Source organism: Doryrhamphus excisus, linkage group LG19, assembly GCF_037039965.1.
Source record: "Doryrhamphus excisus strain RoL-2023G ecotype Guam linkage group LG19, RoL_Dexc_Guam_v1.1, whole genome shotgun sequence".
Classification (NCBI taxonomy): Eukaryota; Metazoa; Chordata; class Actinopteri; order Syngnathiformes; family Syngnathidae; genus Doryrhamphus; species Doryrhamphus excisus.
In genome coordinates this window covers 9,057,310-9,083,199 of record NC_136375.1, presented here as the reverse complement: position 1 = coordinate 9,083,199, position 25,890 = coordinate 9,057,310, and the positions used below count along the sequence as shown (strand labels likewise).

At 43.0% G+C, this 25,890-nt stretch overlaps 2 protein-coding genes across 5 annotated transcripts; one reads left to right on the top strand and one right to left on the bottom strand.

Moving 5' to 3' along the window:
• The first annotated feature begins 103 nt into the window (after nucleotides 1-103).
• LOC131107133 (NAD(P)H oxidoreductase RTN4IP1, mitochondrial-like) lies at nucleotides 104-5,847 on the top strand. Its single transcript, XM_058056860.2, has 9 exons — nucleotides 104-689; nucleotides 760-911; nucleotides 1,139-1,207; nucleotides 1,292-1,416; nucleotides 1,641-1,689; nucleotides 1,764-1,900; nucleotides 2,743-2,926; nucleotides 3,564-3,659; nucleotides 4,504-5,847. Exons 1-9 carry the CDS (start codon nucleotides 419-421, stop codon nucleotides 4,657-4,659), a joined length of 1,239 nt encoding a protein of 412 aa, XP_057912843.2. The 5' UTR covers nucleotides 104-418; the 3' UTR covers nucleotides 4,660-5,847.
• LOC131107132 (uncharacterized) lies at nucleotides 5,100-25,373 on the bottom strand. Of its 4 annotated transcripts, XM_058056857.2 has the most exons (23): nucleotides 23,679-23,909; nucleotides 23,514-23,582; nucleotides 21,872-23,277; nucleotides 18,646-21,652; nucleotides 18,416-18,577; nucleotides 17,838-17,876; nucleotides 17,365-17,483; nucleotides 15,601-15,745; nucleotides 15,277-15,416; nucleotides 14,172-14,298; nucleotides 14,058-14,093; nucleotides 12,687-12,835; nucleotides 12,469-12,592; nucleotides 11,734-11,879; nucleotides 10,154-10,280; nucleotides 9,282-9,311; nucleotides 9,081-9,193; nucleotides 8,871-9,003; nucleotides 7,778-7,917; nucleotides 7,107-7,230; nucleotides 5,994-6,152; nucleotides 5,751-5,907; nucleotides 5,100-5,532 (listed from the first exon to the last, which is right to left on the bottom strand). In XM_058056857.2, the coding sequence occupies exons 2-23, from the start codon at nucleotides 23,559-23,561 to the stop codon at nucleotides 5,444-5,446; spliced, it is 6,720 nt and encodes a 2,239-aa protein (XP_057912840.2). In that variant the 5' UTR covers nucleotides 23,562-23,582; nucleotides 23,679-23,909; the 3' UTR covers nucleotides 5,100-5,443. The 4 variants fall into 4 exon arrangements, 3 of the variants coding, with proteins under 3 accessions (XP_057912840.2, XP_057912841.2, XP_057912842.2); XM_058056858.2 differs by lacking the exons at nucleotides 23,514-23,582; nucleotides 23,679-23,909 and adding an exon at nucleotides 25,155-25,373; XR_009120210.2 differs by lacking the exons at nucleotides 5,100-5,532; nucleotides 5,751-5,907 and adding an exon at nucleotides 7,620-7,650 and having other exon boundaries at nucleotides 6,008-6,152; nucleotides 23,679-23,924.
• Nucleotides 25,374-25,890: the final 517 nt, after the last annotated feature.

The window sequence follows — 25,890 nt, the reverse complement described above, 5'->3', positions numbered from 1 at the left end:
CGAATACAGTACAGTGTAATGTAATCTAATCTGGGTGACGTCATAGCCAAACCCGCGACTCTATTGGTCAGAATATTAACATCCCCAATCTGATTCGCTGTTGCCGGGAGGTCAGAGGTTACATTGTTATGTAGCCACCTAGCTAGCAAGAGGGCTGTTGATGTTGTTTGTTTTAACACTTCGACACCATCATTTATCACTCGTATACGCGCATACATCTTTATCGGTTGTGTTTTTATTGAATACAATTTTATGGACAATGTTGTGTTCCCAGGAAGTTGGCGTTAGCCGCGACGAACTTATTAGATAGCTAGGTTGCTAGCTCTTAAAGGGACAAGCGTCTTCCATGTTGTAGTGTCATGTCTCAAAATTGACCTTGTTGTCATCTTAAGAACTGCTTAGAGTCGCATCGCTAGTGATGGCATCAACTAGACTGCTTTGCTTATTCAGGGTTAGGACCGCAACTTCGACCCGAGCTGGTGCCGTAGCCTGGTGCCTCCGAAGACATGTCAGCTCCTCACCTTGGCGTCTGCAGAGCACCATGTCTGCCTGGGTCATCGATCAGTTTGGCACTAACGAAGTTCTCAGATACTCAGAAGACACCCCCGTCCCCACGATCACCTCCTCCAGTCAAGTAATGATCAGAGTCCACGCTGCCAGTCTCAACCCTCTGGATGTGTCTATGAGAGGTAGGTGGGATGTCACATCAGCAAGCACCTGCTGTAGTGTAACCACAAATGCTACTTTGCTTCACTTTAGGAGGGTATGGAGCAAAGCTGCTCAAGCTACGAAAGAACCCATTATCTATGATGGACAATGACGGTGAATTTCCTCTGATCCTGGGTCGGGATGTGTCTGGTGTGGTGGTGGACTGTGGATCTGAGGTTGCCCATTTTACACCAGGAGATGAGGTACACATGGAAAAACTTTACAAAAATACACAGACTTATAATGACAACATTTAATAACCACAAAGGCAGTGTAAGTTCAAGTGTAAAAATAAGTATTGCTAGCAGTTAATGCAAGCAGCAGCAGTTAAATTAATTGAGATGTTATCTATCTGTAATGTAGTGTTTATATAGTATACTTTTTATGTAGGGAATAAATGATATTTAAAGATTGAAATGTTGTTCTGTAGGTTTGGGCTGCTGTACCCCCGTGGAAACAAGGCAGTCTGGCAGAATATGTCAATCTCACAGAGTTTGAGGTGAGATATCAAGGTTGTGATATGTTCTTAATAAGTGGCAACATCAACTGTTGATGTTTTCGTGTGTGTGTGTGTTTCTTACAGGTTTCGCATAAGCCCAAATGTGTGAGTCACGTGGAGGCGGCGTCCATCCCTTATGTTGCCAGCACTGTTTTGTCTGCACTTGTTAATGCAGGTGGTCTTTGCAGAGACAGCTCCTCCAATAAAAGGCAAGCATGAACGTGGACTCTCAGCTCCTTTCCCCCCAGCATTCACACACAGAACACAGTAAGATATAAACAGTGTAAGTCCATAGCCTCCTTTCAGTTCATTCAAATCAAACCAGTTGATTATACACACCTAATTTCTAATCATATACGTACATTTCCCTTTTCCACCTTTTTCTGTTAGTGACATCACTTCTACAAGTCATTTAAAGTGCTTTTTCTTCTAGAGTTTTGATCACTGGCGCATCAGGAGGTGTTGGTACATTTGCTATTCAGGTAAATCACAAGCTCTTTAACTCCTACTGTGTCTTTGTGTGTATATGATTGTTTTTTCCCCTGTTTTCTGCCAGTTGGCAAAGGCCTGGGGAGCCCATGTTACAGTCACTTGCTCTCACAACGCAGAGGGCCTCGTTCGAGGACTGGGGGCCGATGAGGTGGTGGACTACGCTGCAGAAGATGCAGCAGACCAACTAGGAATGATGGAGAGGTATGTGTCATTTTTACCATAAAGAATAGGGTTGTTGGTGGACAGTAGATTTCCACTTTTTGTTGGGGTTACTCTCCAACAAATGAGGGGGCTTGCTCACCCCCTGCAAACCCTTCTCCTAACTCAACTGATCAACATTTGCAATAAACATGACTCTCTTCATTTGCAACATCATACAAGTAAATGCATTTTAAGTATACTGTAATATATATAGGCTCTCACTACTAATGAAGGACTGATGATCCGTACTGCTTGCCTGTTAATTCCAATAATGATTTACGAAAATATATCAACTTGTGTTCACCTTGCTGCAGGTTTTGAGGCTGGATTGACTGTCTAAGCTAGCTCTCAGCGCACAATTATGGTGCATTCAGGAGCTGGCAAAACATTAGTGACACATAAAGACAAACATGTAAAAATGATGGGGTTTAAAACAGCGGTGTATGTATGCTGTACATTTTACCTGTATTGTCACCGATTCCTGGTGAATCACAAATATGCAAGGACCGTGAACATTATATCAGATTTTTTTTGTGTCTTTCTTCATCATTGGAAAATGGTCACAATGTTATTTTACTGCATGTTATTTCAGATATAATGGATACGTGTTTGTGGCAATTATAATAAAAGCAGGAGGAGGATTCCATTTAAACAGCCTGAATGTTCTTTGCGGTCACTGTCTAGTTTCCATGGCTACCAAGGCTCCAGGCCAGTGTGGTTGCTCCCTTAACCATCTCATTGCCCTCGCTGCAATAGTGGTCAACTTTGGTTTAAGCTTTGAAGACAAAAATAATGAGTGGTGCTTTTCCTAATGTTGTGATTTTCTCATCTTGCCTCATCAGATTTGACGTGGTTTTGGACGGCGTGGGTGGAGATACAGAGGAGTGGGCGGCGGGCCTGCTGAAGTCCTGGTCTGGGGCTAAATACGTCACACTGGTAACCCCTTTACTCTTCAAAACGGATTCCCTCGGCCTGCTGGATGGGCTCATTCACGCTGGATCCAGCCTGCACACGAAGGCCATACAGGTGATGTCAACACACATCACACAAGATATGATTGGTGGAGCTGCTTAATGTGCTGAGTCCACTTGTGCTGGTCAAGCAAAGTATGCGTGGATGAGACTGCGTTGGAAGTGGGGGCATTAGTGTGGGTGCGGCGAGTGTGAGCCGAGTTGCCGGCTGCTGAAGCAGCAGTATTTGCTGTTTTTTTGCAGACAACTGTCTCGCAACCCCTCCCCAACAAATACCGATGTTTGTGTGTTTCTTGCCAAGCCTCCGAGCCCCTTTTGTCCCGTGGCAGCAGCCGGCGTGTCAGTTTTGAGGGGCTCAGCTATCAGCAGCCACACCCCCACAGCTTCACAGAAACAACTGAAGTGTGACATCGCAGCTCAATTGAGCCCTCTAGTGTTCAACTCCTTAGCAACATGAATAAAAAAGCCCTCCAGAAGACAAAAAGCAAATACCAAATACCAAATGTGGCTTCCCCTTTGGACTCAGATTGAGACAGTTTTTAATTACATTCACTAGTCTCAATATTAGGTACAGTACACCTGCACCACATAGGATATTGTTGGTAATACCAAATGTTCCTAAATTCAATTAGTAATTTTGTACACAATGTGATTTTTTTTTGTACTTGCCCTCCCTTTGTTCACTTTTATAGAATCTAATATCAAATGGCGTGTTCTACCGCTGGGGATTCTACGCTCCGGATGGGCCGGCCCTGGATGAGGTCAGCAAGCTGGTGGATGCCGGGAAGGTACTGGAATGACTCACTACTGATAACATCCCTTGCATTTGAAGTCAAAGCAGGCTGAACATACACAAGGAGAGATTCCACAGATACCTGTATTGGATTCTCAGTCCTGCAGTTTTGTTTTGGAATGCACATGACATTCCTGCTGTGTAGGTTAGTCGGTGTCCGATGGAATCGGACGCTGAATGGATTTTTACACGGTGCTGAGCAGCCATTCGCACAGGCGTGTTGGACCTTAGTGCTTTTGTCCTGGAGGCTTAGGCTACAGCAAGCAGCCGATTTAGACCAGTGGCGGGAAGCTATGGACACACACACACACACACAAGTCCCTCTCTCAGTCAGAAGTGTTTCCAGTGTGTCAACATCACAGCGCTGTCCATTCATTGTTAAGGACGAGAGATGCTGACCAGAATAACAAGCCCGGCTGCGTATGTGCCCGGACCTGCTCAGGATTGTCCAGCCTCATCACATTCTATACCCCATCCCCCTCTCACTTTTCCCACATTTGAAGCTCTGGAATTCTGGGTATTTAGGCATAAACCTATAAAAACACAAAATATTCTCCCAAACATAAACATAACAAGTAGCATAAAGACCATCATACCATTTTTTCATCAGATAATGTGATGAAGTCAAAGTAATATATTACCATAATACATAAAAGTAATGGCTTCCTTTCTGATACTCCATGCCTCGATGAAATATCAGATACCTTATGTGTACCATATGTGCTCCAGAGTACGTAGTTTGTGTTACACCTGATAGATGCTTGCTAATTGTCGTTATCTTCAATGCTAGTTGGAACAATCACCTTTTTAAAAGTGTTTACGTATGTTTTTATTTCCAGATCTTACCAGTGGTGGAGGCCACGTTTCCATTCAGCCAGGTGCCCCAGGCTTTTCAGAAGTTGGAGCACGGCCACGCCAGAGGCAAGACAGTCATTAGCATTACAGACGACCACGAGATAGGAGAGGAGGAAATGGTCCAGAACGGGTTACCCTGAGCAAACGTCGCAAACACAGAACTAGTGACGAACTAGGGACGCCAAAGGGGTGATGATGACGCACTGTTTGTCTATACAAGGTCACTTTGGCCAGAGAGGTCCTGATTCCGCCTACACAAGGTACCTGAATTTTGATGCTTAAATGTTATCTCATGGACAAACAAGCAGTGATGCAGCAATTGTGTTGCTCTTTCCGTGTGCAGACACTAGGGGGTATATTTACACTGTATCCGGGATTTGTTGTGATATATTGTGGTCAAAATAGTCTGTTTTTTTGCCTTAACTTTTCTTTTCAGAGATTCTTATTGCAGGGAACACAATTAATCCAACATTTTGTTTATATGCTCTAAATTATTCTTCATTCGGCGCATGTCATTATACTGTAGAAAGTGGTTAATATACATATGTTTGCACAAATTAAAAGGCATACAATACAATGCTAAGGGAAGTAGATTTGTTTTATTGCTGGATACAAAGCAAAATTACATTTGAATAAAAATATTCGAGGTGTTAACACTGTTTAAGTTAATTACAATGAGAAGACAAACATATAAAACCTTGAGCTCTTACTGGAAGCATGAAGAAGGTTCTTTTTTTTTATTCAAGTTCAAGCCTCACTGCTTGTATGTTGTTTTTTAAACTTGTAATACATTCGTCGGAATTCTTTCAGTGACTCCACAGAAAGGTAAAAAAAAAAACAGTTGCGGAAAAGGTGCATGTTGTCCTTGAACTTTCGTGTGTCTTAGCAGCTGCACATGTGAGACTCATGCTAGCCTTTTTTTTTTTATATAATCTCCACATCCCACATCTGGTGTAGTTTAGTTGGATCGAGGGTGTTGAGAATCACTTGGTTTTTGTCGTAATGATGCCCCCCTGTAAAAGACATATTGGATATTAGCAATACTATATATTGATATGTAGTGATGCTATACAACTAAAGGACACAATAGAATCCCAATAGACAGTGTACTAGTATTGTTTCGTCCACAAGGTGGCACTGTAGACAGTGATGCACAATGATAATTATAATTATGATAATATGCTGCAATTAAAGTGAATATATCTAGAATGTTGTCCGAGTACAAGCTCACCTTTCACCTCCAAGACCAAATTGGAGTTCGGCATGTAGCGAATGAAGCCCTCGGGTGTGATGCTCCACACATGGTTGTCCTGCTCGGGCGTGAGACCCAAGCGGCATCCCGCGATGGTCACGCTACCACTGGGGCTTAGGCAGCACTCCTCCAGCATCTGCAAAACAAAAACAAACAAAACTCTTGTTATATTTGAACACATTTACAGTCCAAGTGTCCAAAACTTATTCTAAATAAAAGTACCTTGCAATGAAGATGCCCGCCGCGGTAGACCCAGACCTGCTCAAAACCGTCAGTCTCCTCCGCCTCTTGAATCCGCAGCAATTTGACCTCCTCCAGATCGCCGGTCACCGACATCATAAGCCGCGTCTGTCTGTTCCTTAAACGGAAGTGCACTTGCCTCTGCTCAGACAACACACAACACACCAGGTCCATTTATTAAGGGCAGAGGTTGTCCGGTGTCTTATTAGTGGTAAGGTGTTTATTCATGGGAGTCTTTTATTTGTACTAATGCAAGTGCATTTTTAGAGTAATATATATTACTCCCGGGGACTGCACATTGGGGAGTGGTTAACGTGCAGGCTTCACAGCTATGAGACCCGAGTTCGATTCCACCTCCAGACATCTCTGTGTGGACTTTGCGTGTTCTCCCCGTGCATGCGTGGGTTTTTTCTCCGGGTACTCCGTTTTCCTCCCACATTCCAAAAACATGCTAGGTTAATTGGCGACTCCAAATTGTCCATAGGTATGAATGTGAGTGTGAATGGTTGTTTGTCTATATGTGCCCTGTGACTGGCTGGCGACCAGTCCAGGGTGTACCCTGCCTCTCGCCTGAATACAGCTGGAATAGGCTCCAGCACCTCCCGCGACCCTCGTGAGGACACATGGTAGAAAATGAATGAATATATTACTCACCCCCCAATGTTCATTCAGGGATGATGCACCTACCGGTTAATTGGGGCGTGGCGTCTACTAGGACGGAGACCACTATTTCAGGAAATGACGCCAAATGCATTTCTTGAATAATTTAATTGTTTTTAAATGGTTTGATGCCTCCAGCAATTAATCAGGGCCATGGCATTTATTAGAATGGAGGCCACTATTTGAGGAAATATACACCAATGCAGAAATGGTGCCAGTAAGGAGTATCGTTGCACCTAATGTTGTGGCAAATGAGTTTCCTTATACTGTGGGCAAAGGGTACCAGTGGTTTATTAGGGGTAAGGCCTTTAGGGGATAATACATGCTTTATTCGCAAAACTGCATTTTAATTATACTATTTTGTAATTTCATTAATATCGTTTCTTATGGATGATTCACAATTTGAGGAAACATGACATACAAATTGTTGCATACCTGCAAAAGGGGACGGAGGGATCCAATTTTATTCCACTTGCTGAAGTGATGCCAGTCAGGCACCTCACCAGGTTTGACCAAAATCTGAGCCCCCCGGTAGTTGATCCCCTCGTATAACACCCACCTGGCAAGACAGGAAGTAAACACAAATATCAGCAACTGGGTTTGACCGATTAAATATAGTCTTCAAAGGGTACGGAAATAACCATATCACTGGCACTCTGGTTCAGGTACCGATCGCAGCAGCACCATCGGGACCAAGTTAACCCGGATGTACTACTTGGATTGGTTCCCTCATACACTGTAAGTGCTGTATTTCCTCAAAGTTGGACTCACAGGTGAGGTCTGAATGTTTGTCCTCAAAATCAATTGGATAAAGGTTGTATGATGGTGATAATTTGATGCTGGAACAGATTATTATTGTGAAATCAGACTTTTACTTGTCTACTGTGTGAGTCCCACACTATTTTTTTTGTTGTTGCAGGGATCACTAGAGTATTTGGGTTGGCTTGCCTGTGATGCAATCTCCAGTTCTGAATTGCTTCTGCGTTAAAAATAAAAAAGGGGTGGAATAGAATTGGAATATAAACAGTGCACACACAGCATGGAGCTGTCAAATTCACACCATGCAGAGAGAACTTGGACATGGCTGGATGTACGACACTACTCACATTCCCCCCTCCACCAGCACCGACTGGACCCGAGCGCAGCCTTCAGCCAGGTGAAGATTGACACAGCCGTCTGTCAGTACCACCCGCTTTCCACGCAGACCGCAGCGCTCAAAAAGAATGATGGAGGGCTGCGAGAATTCCTGCCAAGTGGGAGAGAAGCATTAAAGAACCTCGTGGTGGGTGGAGTGCAGCAGTCGCCCATGCTAAATCAAAAGGGAGCTTTTTTTTGGGTAAGTGTCACCATGACAACAGACAACACTGACCTTTGTGCCCACTGTTTTCTCGCAGGGGGATGGCTAAAGGTTTTATAGTAAATCATTTGTAACTTATTTCTATACAACTGTTTTTGAAAAGAGGCTGGAAGAAACCATGTGCACAAACATCAATGCAGTGATGTAAAAATACTACAGATAGTATCACATTATTGCATGTACACAATCCTGAATACCACTTTTTTTTTTGCACAATTTGCAGTAACAAAAAAAATTGAGGTTCAAAAAGAGCAAATGTAATCAAATTAATATTGCAGGGAAAGTATATAATACTGTACATTATAGGAAAACATGGGGAAATTATACATATTGCAGGAAAAATATGCAGTAGCAAAATTGAAAAATATCCATATCACATTTAAAAAAAAGAAAAAAATAGAAAAATATATATAATATATAGGAAAAATATTTATACTGCAGTAAACAAAATCTGGAACACTGCTGTAATATGGAGCACAAAAATAGGGAAAAAACAGGAAAATATCACAGTCGCAGTAAAAAAAAAAAAAACAGTAAAACAAACACAGGCAAAAATATTGATACCACAGGAAAAAAAGTACACATACAACAAAATAAATTTGACAAAGATCTTGGCTTTTAACAACACAGTATTGATAAACCAGCATCAAATATCGAAAACCATTTCAACGTAAAGTATCAAAACAAGTATGAACTTTGCGGCAATGAGGCATATTTCTATATTTATATTTGTGGTGATAATATCTTTATTGGATGTTGTAATCTAAACATCCACAATAGCTTGCATTGAGATTTATTGGAAGTGTGTGATAAGCGGTAGAATAAAAGAATCATTAACTTACAAAGCCAACTGTCTGTAATGATTGGATGGCGGTGCTCGCGTTGAGGCAACCCATCGCCCTCAGGTCGGGGTAGTTCCCCTCCTCTAACAGATACATCCTGCCAGTGAAGTCCCGACCGTCAAACGCCAGCCAACTGAGAAACATTTAACACAATAAGCTAAATGAGTCATTTGAGAGGATTCAAGTTTAAATGCCGTGTATGTCCCTCACCTGCCGACCAGGACCTTGCAGGAGGCCACCGTGAAGCCTTGCTGCACGGTGGCCATGCTGTCCTCCAAAGAAAGGACGCTGCCTTGAAAAGCAGGCTCTGAGAAAAGTTGCACCTGAGGCGTGAAGAGCATAGCAACAAGCATTAGTCATGGCTGTGAGCCCCTCTCATGTTTCTCTGCTACATAAACTGGTATCACATACCTTGAATTTGGCCATGTTCTCAAAGTCATCCTGAAATACAATGGAAAAAAGTGTTATTTGTTATATGTTATTTGGTTTCTCCAATAATTCAATAACAGGAAGTTGTCTTTTTTGTACTTTGCTTTCATTGCCAGTTCTTCATCATGTGCTTTATTAAAAAAAAAAATCCCCCGTGATGAGTCATGAAGAGCATATGACAGATATTTTCCCCTAACATTGTTTCATTTTTTCTGGAATTTTTAGTGTCGCGTGCTCCAAAAGATATAAACAACAGCTTCCTCATCTCAGCACGGACAATGTGACTCATGCACTCACTGAATCTCAGTGTGTCAAATACGTTGTTTACATTTAAATTCATTACATTAATAAAGGATATGCGGAATATTTGGACACATAACATATGAAACAAAAACCCAGGGAATCCTTATTATGTATGTCTGGCTTATTTGTTCAAAAATGATTCACAACTTCTTTCTTCTAATACCAAGCGGCGTTCAAAATTAGGAACTGAGGTTGCAAATAAAATCAAATTTATTGACTCTTATGTAGCCGGATAACGCGATAAATACTACAAGCAGTTGTGCTACAATTACAATGGTAAACGTGCTATTAAATGAAATCTGATATGTAACTAATATTGCTTACACTGTGGACATGTCTTCCATTTGGTTTTGATTGATGGATATTTGCTCATGGGTTGTGTTAAATTATGTCTCAATTGGTGCAATATGCTAAGTGTACAGTAAGTGTGGACGTGTGCGAACACAACCTCCAGGGTTGTCAAATTGTTTGAATTCTTGAGCCCTACTTAGCTGAAAACAGTTGTTTCCACCACTTGGGTAAATGCTGGCTCAGAGTGATGAAGCTCTTACCAGCACAACAGGCATGGCAGAAGCAAGCCGGTCCTGTCGCGCTAACCAGTCTTCTGGGCATCCGTAGAGGCCTTTTTCAAGGATGTAGGACTCGCCACAAAAGCCAGGCTCTTCAAACACAACCCATCTACAAGAGAAAACAATTCATTTGAATAGACTGATGACGTGTTATGCAAACATGACTTTTTAATTCTTGTCCCAGGAGCCTGTTAATGAGCACCAAATGTGAGGAAAAAGGTCTTGAGGTCTTTTTTGGATGTTTTCATGACATCCTTCTTCATGGACACCACAAGTAGGTCACAATCCAGGTAGTAAGCACCTCCCCCATGCATGCTTCAACTGGCGAAAGTTTGGCGTGGCAGTGTGTACTTTGTGGGTTACACATGCAAGTGCTATGTTTGCATCCGTTGGCCTTTTGTGTTTGCTAGCATGCAAGAGGAGTCTCGTGGAGATTGGCAAATAAGCTGCCACAGACAGGGAGTGGTGGTGTTGTGTTGCAGATGTGGGAGTCCTGCCTGGTAACCTGATGTTCTGGATTCATCACATGCGGATTGCCACAAAAAAAATTGGTGTGACTTTTTTTTTTTTTTTAGATCTGGCACTTCCTTCACCCTCGCTTTTGAACCCATGGGACTATCTGTGTACAGTAGATGGTAACTATGCTTCTTAACACACCTCATATGCCATCAGGAGCTTACACAGGAGCTGCTGTCGGCCACTCTCTAAAACAACCACAGTGGACCCAGTCATACATAACAACACATCTGTTCAATATAGTGAGACATTACATGTCCAATGACAAATAATAATAATAACACACTTACATAGAACCCTGGGAACATCATGAATGTTTTTTTTATCGTTACCATGGGTAATTACCGCTGCAGAAAATGAAACCAGAGTCATAACCTCATGTTGTGTTCTTCAATAAGGCTTAAAAACATGACATAACCCAAAAAGCACTGATTTACCCATTCACACGCAAAAACTGCATTTTTGAAAATCTCACACAGCATTAGGACCACCTTGGGGGGGGTGATGTCTAGTATCATGCCCAAGTTCAACCTTCAGGTGGGGAGATGACCACTCGCTTTTGTGTCTTGCATCATGGCCAATTATGCAAATCAGATAATGACCCCCACCCTCCTCCCGACATGTGTCCTTTCCCTGAGGATCGCAATGTGATCTGAATCACAATATCCATATTATCTTTGTTGTGCAGGCTAATAATAGCTGTAAAACACGATTTTGCAGTTCAGGTTACCCCACATTCATATTTAAACTTCAGACTGTCACCCCACTGGCTCCTTCTGACATGTATTCCCATGGAAAGAGGGTGTAATAGAGCACGCTCCATATAGCCAGCTTACACAGACAGGAAGCTGAGGTGTGGCATGTCGAGGCTGTGTAAACGAGCTAACCTTACATGTGTTGACATGTTGGTATGGGTATGTTGTTGCACACTGTGACTGTATCTTGAAGAAAGTAAGGGAGCAGTTTGATTTATGATTTAAAATCCCTTGAAATACCCCAAGAAATACCCCAAGAACTCCCAAAATAACTTTACAATGCACACTTACATGCCGCTGATGACATCGATAGACTGCGTCTTGCTGCCGTAACCGGTGTGGTCCATGTTGATGACGGGCACGATCAGATCGATGTTGACCCCTCGGTCACTGAAGTCTTTGTTGCTGAACATTTTGAGATGCGGCGAGAGGAAATCCTGTGATAGGTAAATTTCAGGAAAATGTCAGTTCATGACAAAAACAGGAAGAATTCCAGCTTTTTTGTGAAAGGACAAATCTCAAGCATAACTTTTACATTGACACAAATATCTAAACAACTATACCAACATAAACAACACAAAAAGGTTGTTGTACATCAAAATAATTCCCGCTGAGTTCTTACTTCTGCCACTTTGTGGCCACTTTTATGGCTTAAAATGGCTGTGAATTGAAATGCATTTGTGGAGAGTTGTGGCATCACTTGTTGGGATCAGGCATTCTGGTTTATAGAAACAGATAACTGCGTCTTTGGTACTGAATGAGTCAAGGATAAGGAAAAGGAATGTTTGGCAAAGTATACAACCACCTTTGTACCATGGTACCATGTTTAATGCTAAACCAAAGACATGTTTGGTCTTATCTTTTTAGTACCGGTAGTCATGTCTCCATTAAGAAAATGGAGTTAGATACTGTAGCTCCTACAAAGATGGTGTTGATCGGTTGACTCTAGTTCAATCATGTGTTCAGATCCTGAGGATCCTTTGGTGATTTTGATGTAAAAACTATGCCTATTAGAGTTGTACTCACAGCCAGGATGGGTCTCATTGACAGTATCTGCCCCGAGCCTCCCCAGTCGCTACAGTCCAGGTACTCTCCTTCCTCCAGCATGTACTGCTGCCCTTCAAACCCTGCTTCGTTGTAGCCTACCCAGCTGGATGCAAATATGCACAGTTGGATTGTTTTGTTAATGGCTGCATTATGTTTGAAAATATCACCAAAAGTGCAACAACAAAAAATTAACTCACAATCCGCCCATTATCTTCAAAGAACCCACAGACTTTAGTTGGGGAGTGTGAGTGTTTGCTTCGATTTCTTCGTCATTTCCGAAGTGGAAGACATCGCAGTCGATTTCCAAACAGGAACCTTCAAATCCGGGTTTCTCGTACACCACAGCCTGTAGGAACAGCAACGTTGAAGTGCGAGTACACTCCACATTTCGGAAACCGCCAGAGTAGTCAGTGGTTCAGGGCTCATTCTCTGCTTCAGAATGTTATAGTAATACTGTATGTTGTATGTTTCTCTTAATAAAAACGGAAACTCCCAAGTGCTGATAGCACTCATGCAGCCCAGACTAAGACACTACCAAAAGCTGTCCCATCCCGGGTTACGTATAATGCCAACAGTGACCAGCCATGTTGTTTGGCCTAGAGACAGTGCCACTGAAGAAAAGACAGGAAGCAGAACTGGAGGTAGCAGAGATGAGGATGCTGAGGTTCTAACTGGGAGTGACCAGGATGGATAGGATCAGGAAGGAGTACATCAGAGGGACATTACATGTTGGGAGCCTTGGAGATAAAGTCATTTATCGGCCAGACTGAGATTAGGAGAGATAGTGAATATATTGGTCGAAGGATGCTGCCAGGTAGGAGGCGTAGAGGAAGACCAAAGAGGAGGTTTATGGATGTAGTGAAGGAGGACATGAGGGTAGTTGGTGTGAGAGAGACAGATGCAGAAGACAGGGTTGGATGGAGGAGATTGATTTGCTGTGGCGAACCCTGAAGGGAAAAACCAAAATAGAAAGAAGAAGATGAAGAATGGCAACCGTGAAGTTGAAACATTCTCATTGGTGTTAGGTAGACTACTATGATGATTTTCACAATGGATAACCCGTTACTTTCAATGCCTAAGTCAAATGTAAATTGTCGCAGACATAGACATAAAACCATAAATATAGATAGATAGGCTTCCTTTATTGTCAATGCACAATAACACAGCAGTGAAATTGCCAATGAAATGTCATTGCCTGGCTCCCGTATTATAATAAATAATAATATTAATAATGTTAAGAATAAATAGATGACATCAAATATGAACAACAATGTACAGCGTAAATTGCACAAATAATTTTGGATAAATAATATTGCTCAATATCTTGAAAATCTTACCAAACCAAAATATTTTTCATGCGGTTTCTAGTTCAACCAAGTCAAAAATGTTGATAATGTAGCTCCTTTCATTTCTAAAGGAGACATTTTGTAAAACGGTTGTTCTGTTGGCACAGTCAAGAGGAGTGACTCACGAGGAGACTGAAAGACGTGTTATCTCATTCTTTAAAATGCCCAAGGTAAAAACACATTGTGAGTTTGACATTAAAATGAATGTAACATTACTCTTACCTTAACTTCATTCGGATTCTCCACTTTAAAACCACCCTGAAACATTAACACGTTACCATTAACAAACTGCAGATCATAAACATGCTGAATGCTGAAGGTTAAAATGCTGCAAACCATTTTCAGGGGTTTAAGAGAGCCAACAAACGGTGACGGGAAGCCCCAGGTCTCTGGAAATGGGTACACTCCTGTTTCCAGAACAGCAAGCATTCCTTGGAAACCTGGATCACTGAACACCAGCCACCTGGAGAAGACATGACATGAAATAACGCTTGTATTACACAATATGGTAGGTACTATAATGCTATTATTTGTGGTTAAGGAGAGACACATGCAGTGAACATTCACACAGGAGCTGCTGTCGGCCACTCTCTATGCTGATAACCTGCTGCTAGCACTCAAATAACAGTCAACTCTAGCACAACAGGTCAAAGATACTGTATTACACTTCAAATCACGCTTTATATTTGTATTGTTGTACATTTAGCCATTTTTATGCTTGAAAATGCTTAATTTAGGGCTTAAATATACACATTATTTACTAATAATAGACTATATTCCACCACGAAACAGCAATAATATATGAATGAATTAAAAAAAGAGATGTACCCCCTCACTTATGTAAATATGCACTTTATATATCCATATACAATGAAAACAAAACAAATAATTTTTTTTCAAATACCCAGCCAGACGCACTACATCAGAGATGTCAAGACAAAAACAAAAAACAAAAACCTTGTCATTAACTCCCTTCAGGCCTCAGGCACAAAATGTCCTGCATGTCTCGCTCACGTGGTGAAACATTTTCCTTTTCGCCACACCTTTCATCTGTAGCTCTCATTCCACCCCCTCACCCCCACCCCCAACTGTTACCGCTAACCTGCCTGCCTGTCTTCCAACAGGCATGAGCACGAAGGACATTCCTGAGCGAGGACAAGTGAGAGTCAAGGCGACAACCAAGAATGAGGAAGCTCTGCGAGGACTACGAGCTATTTGTCACACACGCTGCCAAACATCCCATAATTCAAGGCCAAGTCTACCTTCAGCACAGCATGCAAGACTTCCTACAAGTCCTACAAACAAAAAACAACTCCCTAGAATGATTTCCCCCTTGAAATAGACCATGGATCAATCTCAATAAGAAAGCTATGTGAGAGTTGGAAGCATCGGTCAATACTATCCCGCTCTCCGATCTGAGTTATAGATGAGCTTCACTTACAACCCGGAGTGCACTTGGATGGAAGCGGTGCTCAGCGGGATTCCGAAGGAGCCCGTCTCTATGGTGTCGTCATGGTAAGGTGTCACTCTACCGCGACCCTCCGGTTCCGTGAACAGATCAATATGGGGGGTGCTGTAATCCTGCAGTGAAAGGAAACAAAACACAGTTGTGCTATTTATCTCTCCGGGAGTCAGCAGTGAATACGAATGTAGCAATAACACATACGTTATTAGCAATAATGCCTGCAACCATGCGTGGGGGACCTTGTCGATATTAAAACAGCAAAAAGGTCAGGTGAAAATCGTTTAAGTGGTGCACACTCACACAGACGGCAAGTCGAATGGAGCCGATTAGCATTGGCGAGGTGTTGTTTGGCCCCGGTTCTGCCCACTCGTTTGTCAATTCCAGGCCCCCCTCCTCCAAAGCGATACAGCGGCCCTGAAAGTCCGGCTTCTCGTAGAGAATCCAGCTGTAAATCAGTGGAGAAAATACATGATTGTATCGTTTTGATGGCGGCTGCCTTGAGCTGTCTCAACTGTGTGGTAACTGTTTTGGTTTTACTGGGTTGACTGGGCTCGACGCCACTGGTCGACTTTATTGGTTGCCTCAGCAAAGGCCTGGAGTTTGCCAGACATGCTGTTTACCTCTGTTTATCTTTTTTTCTAAGTTAGCCTGTTAAGCTGTAGCAATGCATGTGTCGGACAGATACAGGCAAACCTCTGTTTTCCAAGGGAACCGTTTTCGTATGATTGGGTTTTGCCTCGGTTCTCGATGTGGATGGAGGATCTTTCCATCACTGCTTATTTTGTCGCACACTTGCGATACTTAGTACACAGAATAATCAGTCATGGGAATAACTGCGTTTCTTTTTTCAGTAACGGGTAATCTAACTAATTACTTTTACTGTCAACATAACGCTGTTACCATTTTTGACACCCCGTTACTGCACACTTAATAACTAATCTGCAGCGCAGTGAGGGTGTGAGAGTGTGAGAGTGACAAGGAAGGGGGTGAGACAACCAAATAAGCAATGAGGATTGGCTCAGGTTTTTGTAAAATTGCGTCTTCAGCCAATCAGAGAACTTGAGTGGGCGGGTGTTTAGAGCACATAAGCAATGAGGATTGGCTAAGGTTTAGTAAGATTGCGTTTTCAGCCAATCAGAGAACTTGGGTGGGCGGATGTTTAGAACACATCCAAAGTGCGATACAGTATAGCGAGAAATGGCGAGTGAGGAGGACTTTAGTGAGAAGACAGCGTTTGCCAAATGGAAGTGCAGACACTACTTTAACTTAGATGATGTCAAAGGTCAAATGTACATTATGTCCCCGAAAAAAAACTTTGTCCACGTCTTGTGTGAGCAACTCAAACCCACAGAAACACCTCTCGACTGCAATAAACACAAACCTCTGTAATGGTATCTGTCTTTGCTGTAGGGGGGGGCAAGAGTTACTTTTACTGTTAACTAGTTACTTTTGTAGTGGAGTCACTCAGTTAGTAACTTAGTTACTGTTTTGAGAAGTAACTATAACTAATTACTTTTTTAAAGTAACATGCCCAACACTGAGAACAATACGGTATGCTGTAAGGGTCATTCATTTGGCAAACTCCAATGAGAATGCTACAGAAACTAGTCTGTTCGCTTTCCGAAAAAGCGGAATCTCACCAAATACCACATAATGTGAATGTCATCGATGAGTTGGTGTAAAATGTAAAATGTTTAGCAGAGCATTCTAGGGTGACTGTATGAGTGTTTACATCTTCTGCTTGGTTTCACAGCCTTCGCACGTCCTACGTTTTTGTGTTTGAGCATTAGGAACGATAATCGAGGCCAAATCAATTACTTTTAGTTGGAAAATGAAAACAAAATAGTCAGAATTTGTGCTAGTAACTGTCTTTTAGGTTAAACAGTGTGCATATTTTTGCATTGATTAAGCCCAGATCCTGCTTCACTTGCTGACATTTCATTTAATCATGCATCACATTTTTTTGCAAAGCCTTCAGGCAGGTGTTTGTTGTTTGACAACTACTAATTAGAGCACCACTTCAGTTAACATTTGGTCTTTATTGTGTCAAAAAAAAAGTCTTACCATCCTCTAATGACCTTCACAGATATGATGTTCGAGAGCTGCAGGTGAGTGGCATCTGCTATGTCCCTGTAGATCTCGTAGGCTTGGCCGCTGAACTGAGCTTGCTGGAACAGTACGATCTGTGAAGAGACACAAGCGTCGTCGATATAAAATGAATAGGACAGTATATGCAAGCAGGCAAGTAGACTTACTGGTTTCTGTGCCACTACATGTCAAAAGTTGCTGACTCAGTGGGCAAACTATGGTATTTGCTTCCACTGTAATGGAGTATTCCATGTTTGGCAGTGCACTGCCAGCCCTGATTGCCATGACAGTAATCACATCCAGTTGTGCTGAAATGTTCTTATTTATTTTTACCCCCCCCATGAGTACAACATATGAAAAGCAGATGTTTTCACTGCACAGAGAGTCAGGCGTTCCAGAGTTCCTTCCAATCACAGCACAATTACATACAGGCGTTGAGAGTACTGTACCTTTCCAGGTCGCTTATGAAACCCCCTGGCAGTCCTCACCTAGGAGGGTAAAAGCACAAAGGTATTATCATGACACATTGTGTGGAGGTTGACACATTGACTGAAGAAACTGGATTGCATTTTTCTTTTGCCACATTGATTGTTCTGACCTTTTCATTCTACCGCAAGGGACACGTGTAGGTTGTGGTTATACAAGACTGCATTATTCTCACTTTGAGTCACTTTCATGTATTTCCCACTGGTTTAAATGTAGAAGTCTGAATTTAAGCTGATTTGCCAGAGTCATAATATGTTAGCATCGGTTTGGAACCTCGTGATTCACAATGATTTGTAATGTAAATGCATGAGAATTGCTGCGGGCTACACAGAGCAGTCTTTGTCAGATACCCCAAAGCCATCCCCCTGGACAATAGCTTGGCTGTTTGTGTAATAGAGAAGCTTACACTGAAACTAATGATGACTCTTGGCACACGACCTACACAGTGAACGGTGTGCAAATTATAATCGTTTTCATACTCATCTTACATTATTGCGGTCGGATCATGTTCCCGGAGAAATATTATGTGCGGCAGACTTACATTATTACCAAGAGTCCTCTGGGGAAGAGGCTGTCGAAGCTCTGACTGTGCGGAGTAAATGCTTGGCGGATTCCCAGGAAAAGATGGAGGCACGGTATTAGAATGAAGTACGTTCGAACCGGGTTTTACAACCAGATCCGGTTCAAGGACTGGGGCTGTAACCTGGCACATAAACAAAGAACATCAGAGGATTGGAGTGTAATGTAGTGAAAATAGTGTGGAAAACTAACCTCTGTTTTCATTTGTTCCTGCATACTTTTCCCTGTTTTAGGAGGCTCCAGAGGGAGGTACTTCTCCAAATAGTCAGGCAGCTTGATGTCGTTAAAGGAGCAAAATGGAGGACCTGAGTCACCAACCACAGCCCCTGTAGGCTGAATTTGGTCTTCCTTAACTTTGGTGAAATTGTCTCCAGTGGGTGAGGCTGACTCGGACAAAGGGCTAAGCTGGGGTGATACATCACCAGAGTTGGTGGTGCCCTCTGACAGCGCCTGAACCCCCCCATTTCTCCTCCCCCTGGGGCTAGGGGCGGTGAGACTGTTAAGGACACAGCTTCTCTCTAAGCGAGACTTCCTGATCATGTGATCGTCTTTCTCGCCTTCCTTGGTGTCCTCCTCTTCGTCTTTGATAGATGTCATATCTTTTAGATGAGAAGTATCCAGACTACTAATCAACAAACATCTATCTACTATACTCGCCCGAGCAGGCTTTGTGACAGTTTTGGCCTCCGGGTTCTGAAGTTTAGCTAAAAGGCTCGGACTTCTGTCAAAGGAGCGATTTGTCCTCCTAAGGCCAAATTTAAACTCCTCAGGGTCAAAGGTCTTCTCAAAGTGGTCTTCCTTGATGGCCGGCATCGCAAAAGGGGGCTGAGGTGGCCGGAGTTGGTTGTGTTTCCGTGGTGGGAGGGAAAACGGAGCGCAAAGTTTCTGGATCTTCTCAATGAAATTTTCATCATCTAGCTCATCGGATGTGTCCAGAAGATTGCTTTCACTCACAGAGGCGCTCAATTTGGGCCCTGGGAGTTTAAGTCTTTGCTTTGGGAAGTCCACATCGAGCCAACTGGAGGGTGCGTCCTGCTGATGAAATGAAGAATCATCTCTGCTTAGTCCACGCGGTGAATGCAGCTTCTTGGGTGACGAATGCTGGATTGGCTCTGTGGTGAGTTTTTTAGCCTTTGGGGATGAGGGGGCTTTGTTATTGTCCGGGTCGTCTTTGACTGTGTCAAGTTGTGAGGGCAGATCCCCGTTAACGACAGGGGTGAGGTCAATCTTTTTATCTGGTTTGACTACCACAACTGCGGTACTAGGAAGAACACCGTCGGAAGAGTTCTGGTCTACTGTAGTACTTACTTCCTCAAACTGTGGTTTTGTTAATGATATTTGATCTGTAGAGGAGCTTTGTGTCTCACTGCCTTGGCTTTTCCCCTTAACAGAAATACAAGTCAGCTCTTTACCAGTTCCCATATTGTCAGTGTGCGCACTTATCAGCACAGGGGGGTCATGAGAGACTGTTACTTGCTCAGGCTTTGCACTAAAGTCACCACCCAAATTGGCTTCACGTTGATGTGAGTCACTGACTGCGCCCTCTAATTGTTCCTCAGATGCAAAATTAGGCTGCTGTTCTCGTGTTGCTATAATTACTGGATCTGGTTCTGTCCTTACTCTTTCTAGTGACTTTACCTTCTCAGAGACATCTACAGCTGTCTCTTCATGGGAAGACCCATGATCACTATCTTTAGTCTGAATGACGGAATACACTTCAGCCTTCTCTAGATTTGTAGTAGGGAACGTTAAGGATCCTTCAGGTTCTGCTTTATTATCATCTCTTGCAGGCAGAGTTGTCTGATTCTCCATAGCAACATGTTCCTCTGTCCTCAAAATGTTTTGCGTATGCTCCAAAACCGGGTTCTGTGTCATGTTTTTGTCTGGACTGATGAGTTTTTCTGGTGTTTCTTTGTCTTTTTTCTCAATCTGGTGTTTATCCTGACATTCTGATTTAGCAACATCATTAGTTTTACTCTGACTTGTTGGCGGCTTTGTGTCCATGTTTTGGTGCTGCCTTGCTTTTAGTCTGCTTCTCGATCCAGGTTGCTTTGGTAGTTCTTCAATTAGTTTTGGGCTTTCAGCAGGTGGTTCCTTGATAACCGGGACAGTCTTTTCAATAAGATGTTCTACTGACTTTTTGAGAGACGTTTTGTCCTCTACTGCAGTTTTGACTTCCTGTTTGGGTTGACGAGATTCCTCCCTAGCTTTGTCCTCCGTTTGGGACAAACTAGAGACCTCATCAATAGGTTTCTTTGTTTTCCCGATAGGAGCAGCAGTATCGGGTTCATCTTTGTTGACTGATGGTTCAGGTACTTCCTCCACTCTGTTGACTAGCTTATCGGTCTCTTTTTCAAAAGGAGAATTTAGCTGTTTATCAGAAATGTCAGGTTCCTTTACCAATTTATTTTTCATGGAAATAGTCCCTTCTACGTCATCAGGTGGTAGAAAGACCGCATCATCAACTTGTTTTCCAGCAGTAACTTCTTGCTTACTAGAGTCTGCTTTGTTTTCCCCATTTTCACTAACTGGACTAGTCGGCTCCTTACTTTTTCTTCGTTTAGACCGAGACCCGGATCTGGTAGGGACTTTGGAACGTGTGCTTGTGTTATTGGTGAGTTCTGCTGTGTCACTTGTGTTTTTTGTTGTAACACTGTTAGGTTTTGCACCCTGGTCTGCTGCCTTTGAGGTCTGTGTGCCATATTGTTCTATAGGTGTGGAACGTTTTACCCCACCAGCAGTGGTATCCTGTCCATCTGGTTTTAGTGTTACTTTTGTCATTGCTTCAGTATCCAGTTTACCCTGACTGTCGGGTTCTGATGACTTTGATACAGCAGATGCCGTGGATGTGATGGATTTTTTAGTAATTCCCGTCTTGGCTGACTTTTGAGGCGGGATTGATTTCAAATTTCTTGTAGATTCCTCTGTAAAGTTCCTTGCTCTCTCCTTAACCGTCATCATACTGTCCTGCTGGGGTGGCGCGGGGCCGTACCGCTCTGCTGATTTTGACCTCTGCGCCGGTGGCAGAAAATCAGCTTTGAGTATCCCTGTCGGTTTCCTAGCAGGAGAGACATCGGCGCTCCTCGGGACTTTAAAGGTCCTTTTGAGGTCCGTCGTCATTGTCTGGCGCTCAAATAGGCTGATCTTATCCGCAATCCGGCCGACGGCTGGCTTCTCAGGTTTCTTCATATCTTGCTCTCTGCATATGATGGTAAAATGTGGATTTTAATAATAATGGATTTGTATATTTAGTACATCACTCCAGTTCTAAGTCTCCTTATCTAAGCTTATTACTGATCTAACCATTCCAAATGCATGAAATACTATTGTACTGTACTACTACCTTTATATTAGTCTACATATGTATATAACATGTATTCTTTATAGTGTTTTTTGACAAATTCAAGTAAAAACTTACCCTTTATCAGTCTCTGTACGGGGCTCGTCCTTTGTTACATTTTTCTTGTGGACCGGCGCCGACTCCAGGGCCACCTCCACGATTCTTTTCTCAGTGTTCAAAGGTACATTTTTAGGAAAAAGCTTCACCTCGCTCCGTGAAACTTTAATACTCCTACGTTTGGACTCCGGTGTCTCTGTCTTCCGTTCCACTTTGTAAAAACTTTCATCATTCTCCATGTCTGCTCCGCCATCAGCCGCTTCAGTGACTGGATTCGAGCCCAGGAATTTGTCTGCATTCTTGGCGGCAACAGGACAGGAAGTCTCGTTTTCCCCACCTCCAGGTGAGGCCGGTGAGGTGAGGCTGTGCTTGGAGGAGGAGTCACTAGGTTGCTCTTCAACGTGACTCTGTGGACTTTCACCCCGTGGGCCGGTCGCTGAGCTTTCGGGGGAAGGGGATCCTTCTGGAACAGGTGGGACATCGACAGGCATTTTTCCCTGAGGCCTGCTCCCGCCATCTCCCTGAGAGTTTTTCCTGGTTTTCTTCTTAGCTGAGTTTTTACGCCCCATGCTGTCGGCCTCTGTTTGTTCTTGTTCAAGCTCCAACTGCCAGTCTTTGTGTAATTTCTGTGACACTCCCTGCTGTGTCGCTGTGCAGTCACTTTGTGGTCCGACCGCAGGACTTAAATGTACACTTTTGTTTTCCTCTGCCTTTGAACTTGAGCTTCTTGACAAATCAACACTTGGCGACTTTGGTGATTTAGGCTTTGAGAAGACGGGTAGCTTCTTCTCGATTTTGGTGAGGATCACTTCCTGTCCTGTTAAAGTGTCTTGGCCGCAGTGAGTCACGCTGGTTTCCTCCACGTACACATGAAGCCTCCGTCCTGCCTGGACCTGTGGGTCTTTCTGGGCTGAAGGCTGGGTGCGGACCTGGTCAGAGTTCCATACCACACCCTGCTCAGTGGAGGAAGAGGCAACAGAGAGATCCGTCAGATGACTGGCAACCCTGTCATAATTCCCGCCCGCCAGAGTAGCATGGCTGCCCTCCCTCGCCTGCCTTAGTGTCTTCTTTTTGCTGCCTAAAAACTCCTCCTCTCTTGGCCCTCCTCCTGCAGCCTCACTGCTGCTCGCAACAGAGCGTTCTCTGTGGGCAGACTGTGTGGCGTCCACTTCTTCAAAGCGGAAAATGTCTCTTGAGGGACCCAGTGGATTGGGATTGGAGGTTCGTTCCTTCTCCCCACTCCGGTGTTTAGTTTCCTCGGCCCTGGCAGGTTCCTCACTTTTGTCTTCCTCTGACTTGAGTGCCTGATCGCGAGTTTGGGATGAATTTTCAGTGGGACTCTTGGGACTCCTTCCCCTCCATGGAGAGAACCAGCTCCCGATCCGGCCCAAAACCCCAGGACTCTGCTGCTCCTCTGGGTTCTCAGACTAGAGCAAAGGAAATAAATCAGTACATGGAATTTGAACACCGACGCATTATAAAACATGCACCTTAATAGAGTATTTGGAAAGAGCATAGATTGCATACAGTCTGATATATATTGCCAGTGCAGGTTTAGGAGAATATAAGTAGGAATTTTGTCCATAGACCATTTTTTTAGTATGGCCATGCATCTCTCAGCCCAGCAATGACATGCAGGAGAGCAGATAACCTGAAAGCTTACCGTGGTAAATACCATATCATTCAGACTCTTTATGTAGGTTGTGAACATTTTGCTTTAGAACTTACACTCCTACAGAGCAAAGACAATAGAAAGAGGAGAGAATAATCCCAAACGGAGCAAAAGTGACAAATCGCTCCATAATTTTTGCAGCCCGGAGCAACTCACCCTTTTATCAGACTTCAGTTGTAAACTTTTCCTTCCTCTGGAAAAAACAGATTAGCCGCCACCGTGCATGTCTAAACGACCAACGTCTAGTCCCCTGTTCACCAAAAACATCCACAACTGTACGAGGACGGCAGTAAGTGTGGCATGTGAGAAATGCACCGCTGTTGGAAGTTCTGCCCCCTTTTCCAGCTCACGCAGCTGTGTGGTAACATGATGCATTCAGTTCTCCTTGTTAAACGGCTTCCCAGAATTAAAACCGGTCAGGTAACAAGAAATCATTTTTTTCACATAAGAGTCTATGTTTGTGTTGACAAAAAAAAAGTATTTGTCGAGCCAAAAACTAGTTTTATTTCAACCTATTTTTTCTATAAACTTGACTGTATTACACATTTGTGGTAACCTGCCACATGTTAGACACAGGAAGTAAACAAACTATCAGTAATTGCTGAGAGTGGGGGACAAGGGGAACCTCTCCAAACCATGCCGTTCCCATTCCCATTGTCTGCCACCTTTGAAATAACCCTGGACATATACGAAGAACATCTCACCTTATTGAGTATTATACTACTATTATAATACTATACTAGTATTATACTACTAATAATAATAAACCGTTAGATATGTCCAGTGCCGCTCCAGTGTTACACCAGAAAGGTCATTCGGCATAAAAAAAATAAGGCATGTAAATGATGCAAGTTTGTTGCATTTATGTGTAGAAACTACATATTATGAATTCATTATTGTTTTTTGTTAATTATCCTCAAGCATGCCAAAAAGTACAGCAAAGGGGGGTGTCCAAAGTGCAGCCTGAGGGCCATTTGCTTTATTAAAATAACCTGAGGCACTCTGTAGAAATATAAAAAAAAAAAAACAAACAGCAAAATTATAATACTTTAAATGTATACAACTAATTCTGAAAAAAATATTCAAAATATCAAATTGCCCCCCCCCCCCCTGCACTATTTTGAGTTTTCAGTATGTGGTCCTCAGTTTAAAAACTTTGACAGACTTGAATTTATAAAGCTGGAAAAGCAACTAACAATTCCGATTTTCCTCTCAGCACGTGAACGCAGCATGGTGTCTAGCCAAAGGGAAAGGGAAATGACGTTGCGGACGGTGCGATCCTGCCGCCTTTCCAAACCTGCCCGAGCTTGTTTTATTGGCCTGGTTTGTAACGATAAAAAGTAACCCTTTAACCGCCAACTGGCTTTATTAATGAAACGTCACACCAACGGGGGGGTGTTTAGTTTCAATGTAAATGAGGCTGATACTCTTCCTTTCGGGGTGGGGGGGGGGGGCTGCTAGCTATGTTTATCCCTCAAACATTCAGCAACTTTGCTTCGGTGACATGACTTGACGACTGCGCCTGAAAAACGGGATTATTTTAAGTTTTCTTTAACTAAAATCCCTTTAGGCAATCCTCCTACAAAGTTGATTATGTAGAAGAGAAAAAAACAGAAGTAACGGTTGTCTTACCATGATCAGAGTGTCCTCCTGCCTGGTCCAGCAAGTCCCCTCATGGAGTCAAAACAAGCCCAACGCTGCTTTAGAAGTACGTGTGGAAGGCTGTTGTGTGTCATTAGGAGTGTATATCTTGGAAGGAGTGTTACTGTGTTGTGTGTTGTTCCGTGGTAATGAGGAGCGCGGCTGACGGAGGAATCTGGCCGGCCCAGCTTTCACACCCCTGGGCGTCTAGCATGCGGCTCACACAACCCACAACACACACGCTTTGTTGTGCAACTAAAAGCAAGACACACGGTGACGTGTTGTTTTACTGTTAAATATGCATAATGTAGGATATTGTACACAAATATGTGTTTTCTGTGTGTTGTTAAAATTAAAGGCAGAAATCACAAAAACATAATTCAATGATCTTGCTAAACATGCACCTAAAAGTGATTGGTGTTACCAATACCAACATTTTTTATATTTGTTATAATCACTAAAATATTTCAAACCCGTCCCACTATGATGACCTTGAGATGAGTAATTCTCAAATGAAGAAAGTATTTAAATGGTCGGTTTATTATTACCTGAAATAACAGAGAACTCGTGATGCAAAGCATCTCTTTCTCCGTTTGTCCCTCATGACTTATTGACGTGAATTGGACACCTGACTCATTGTATACTCGATAAAACATTTAAGAACTTCAAGCTCACACACAACACTCACACAGCCAGAATAATTGCTCGGTAAGAGTGACTCAACAAA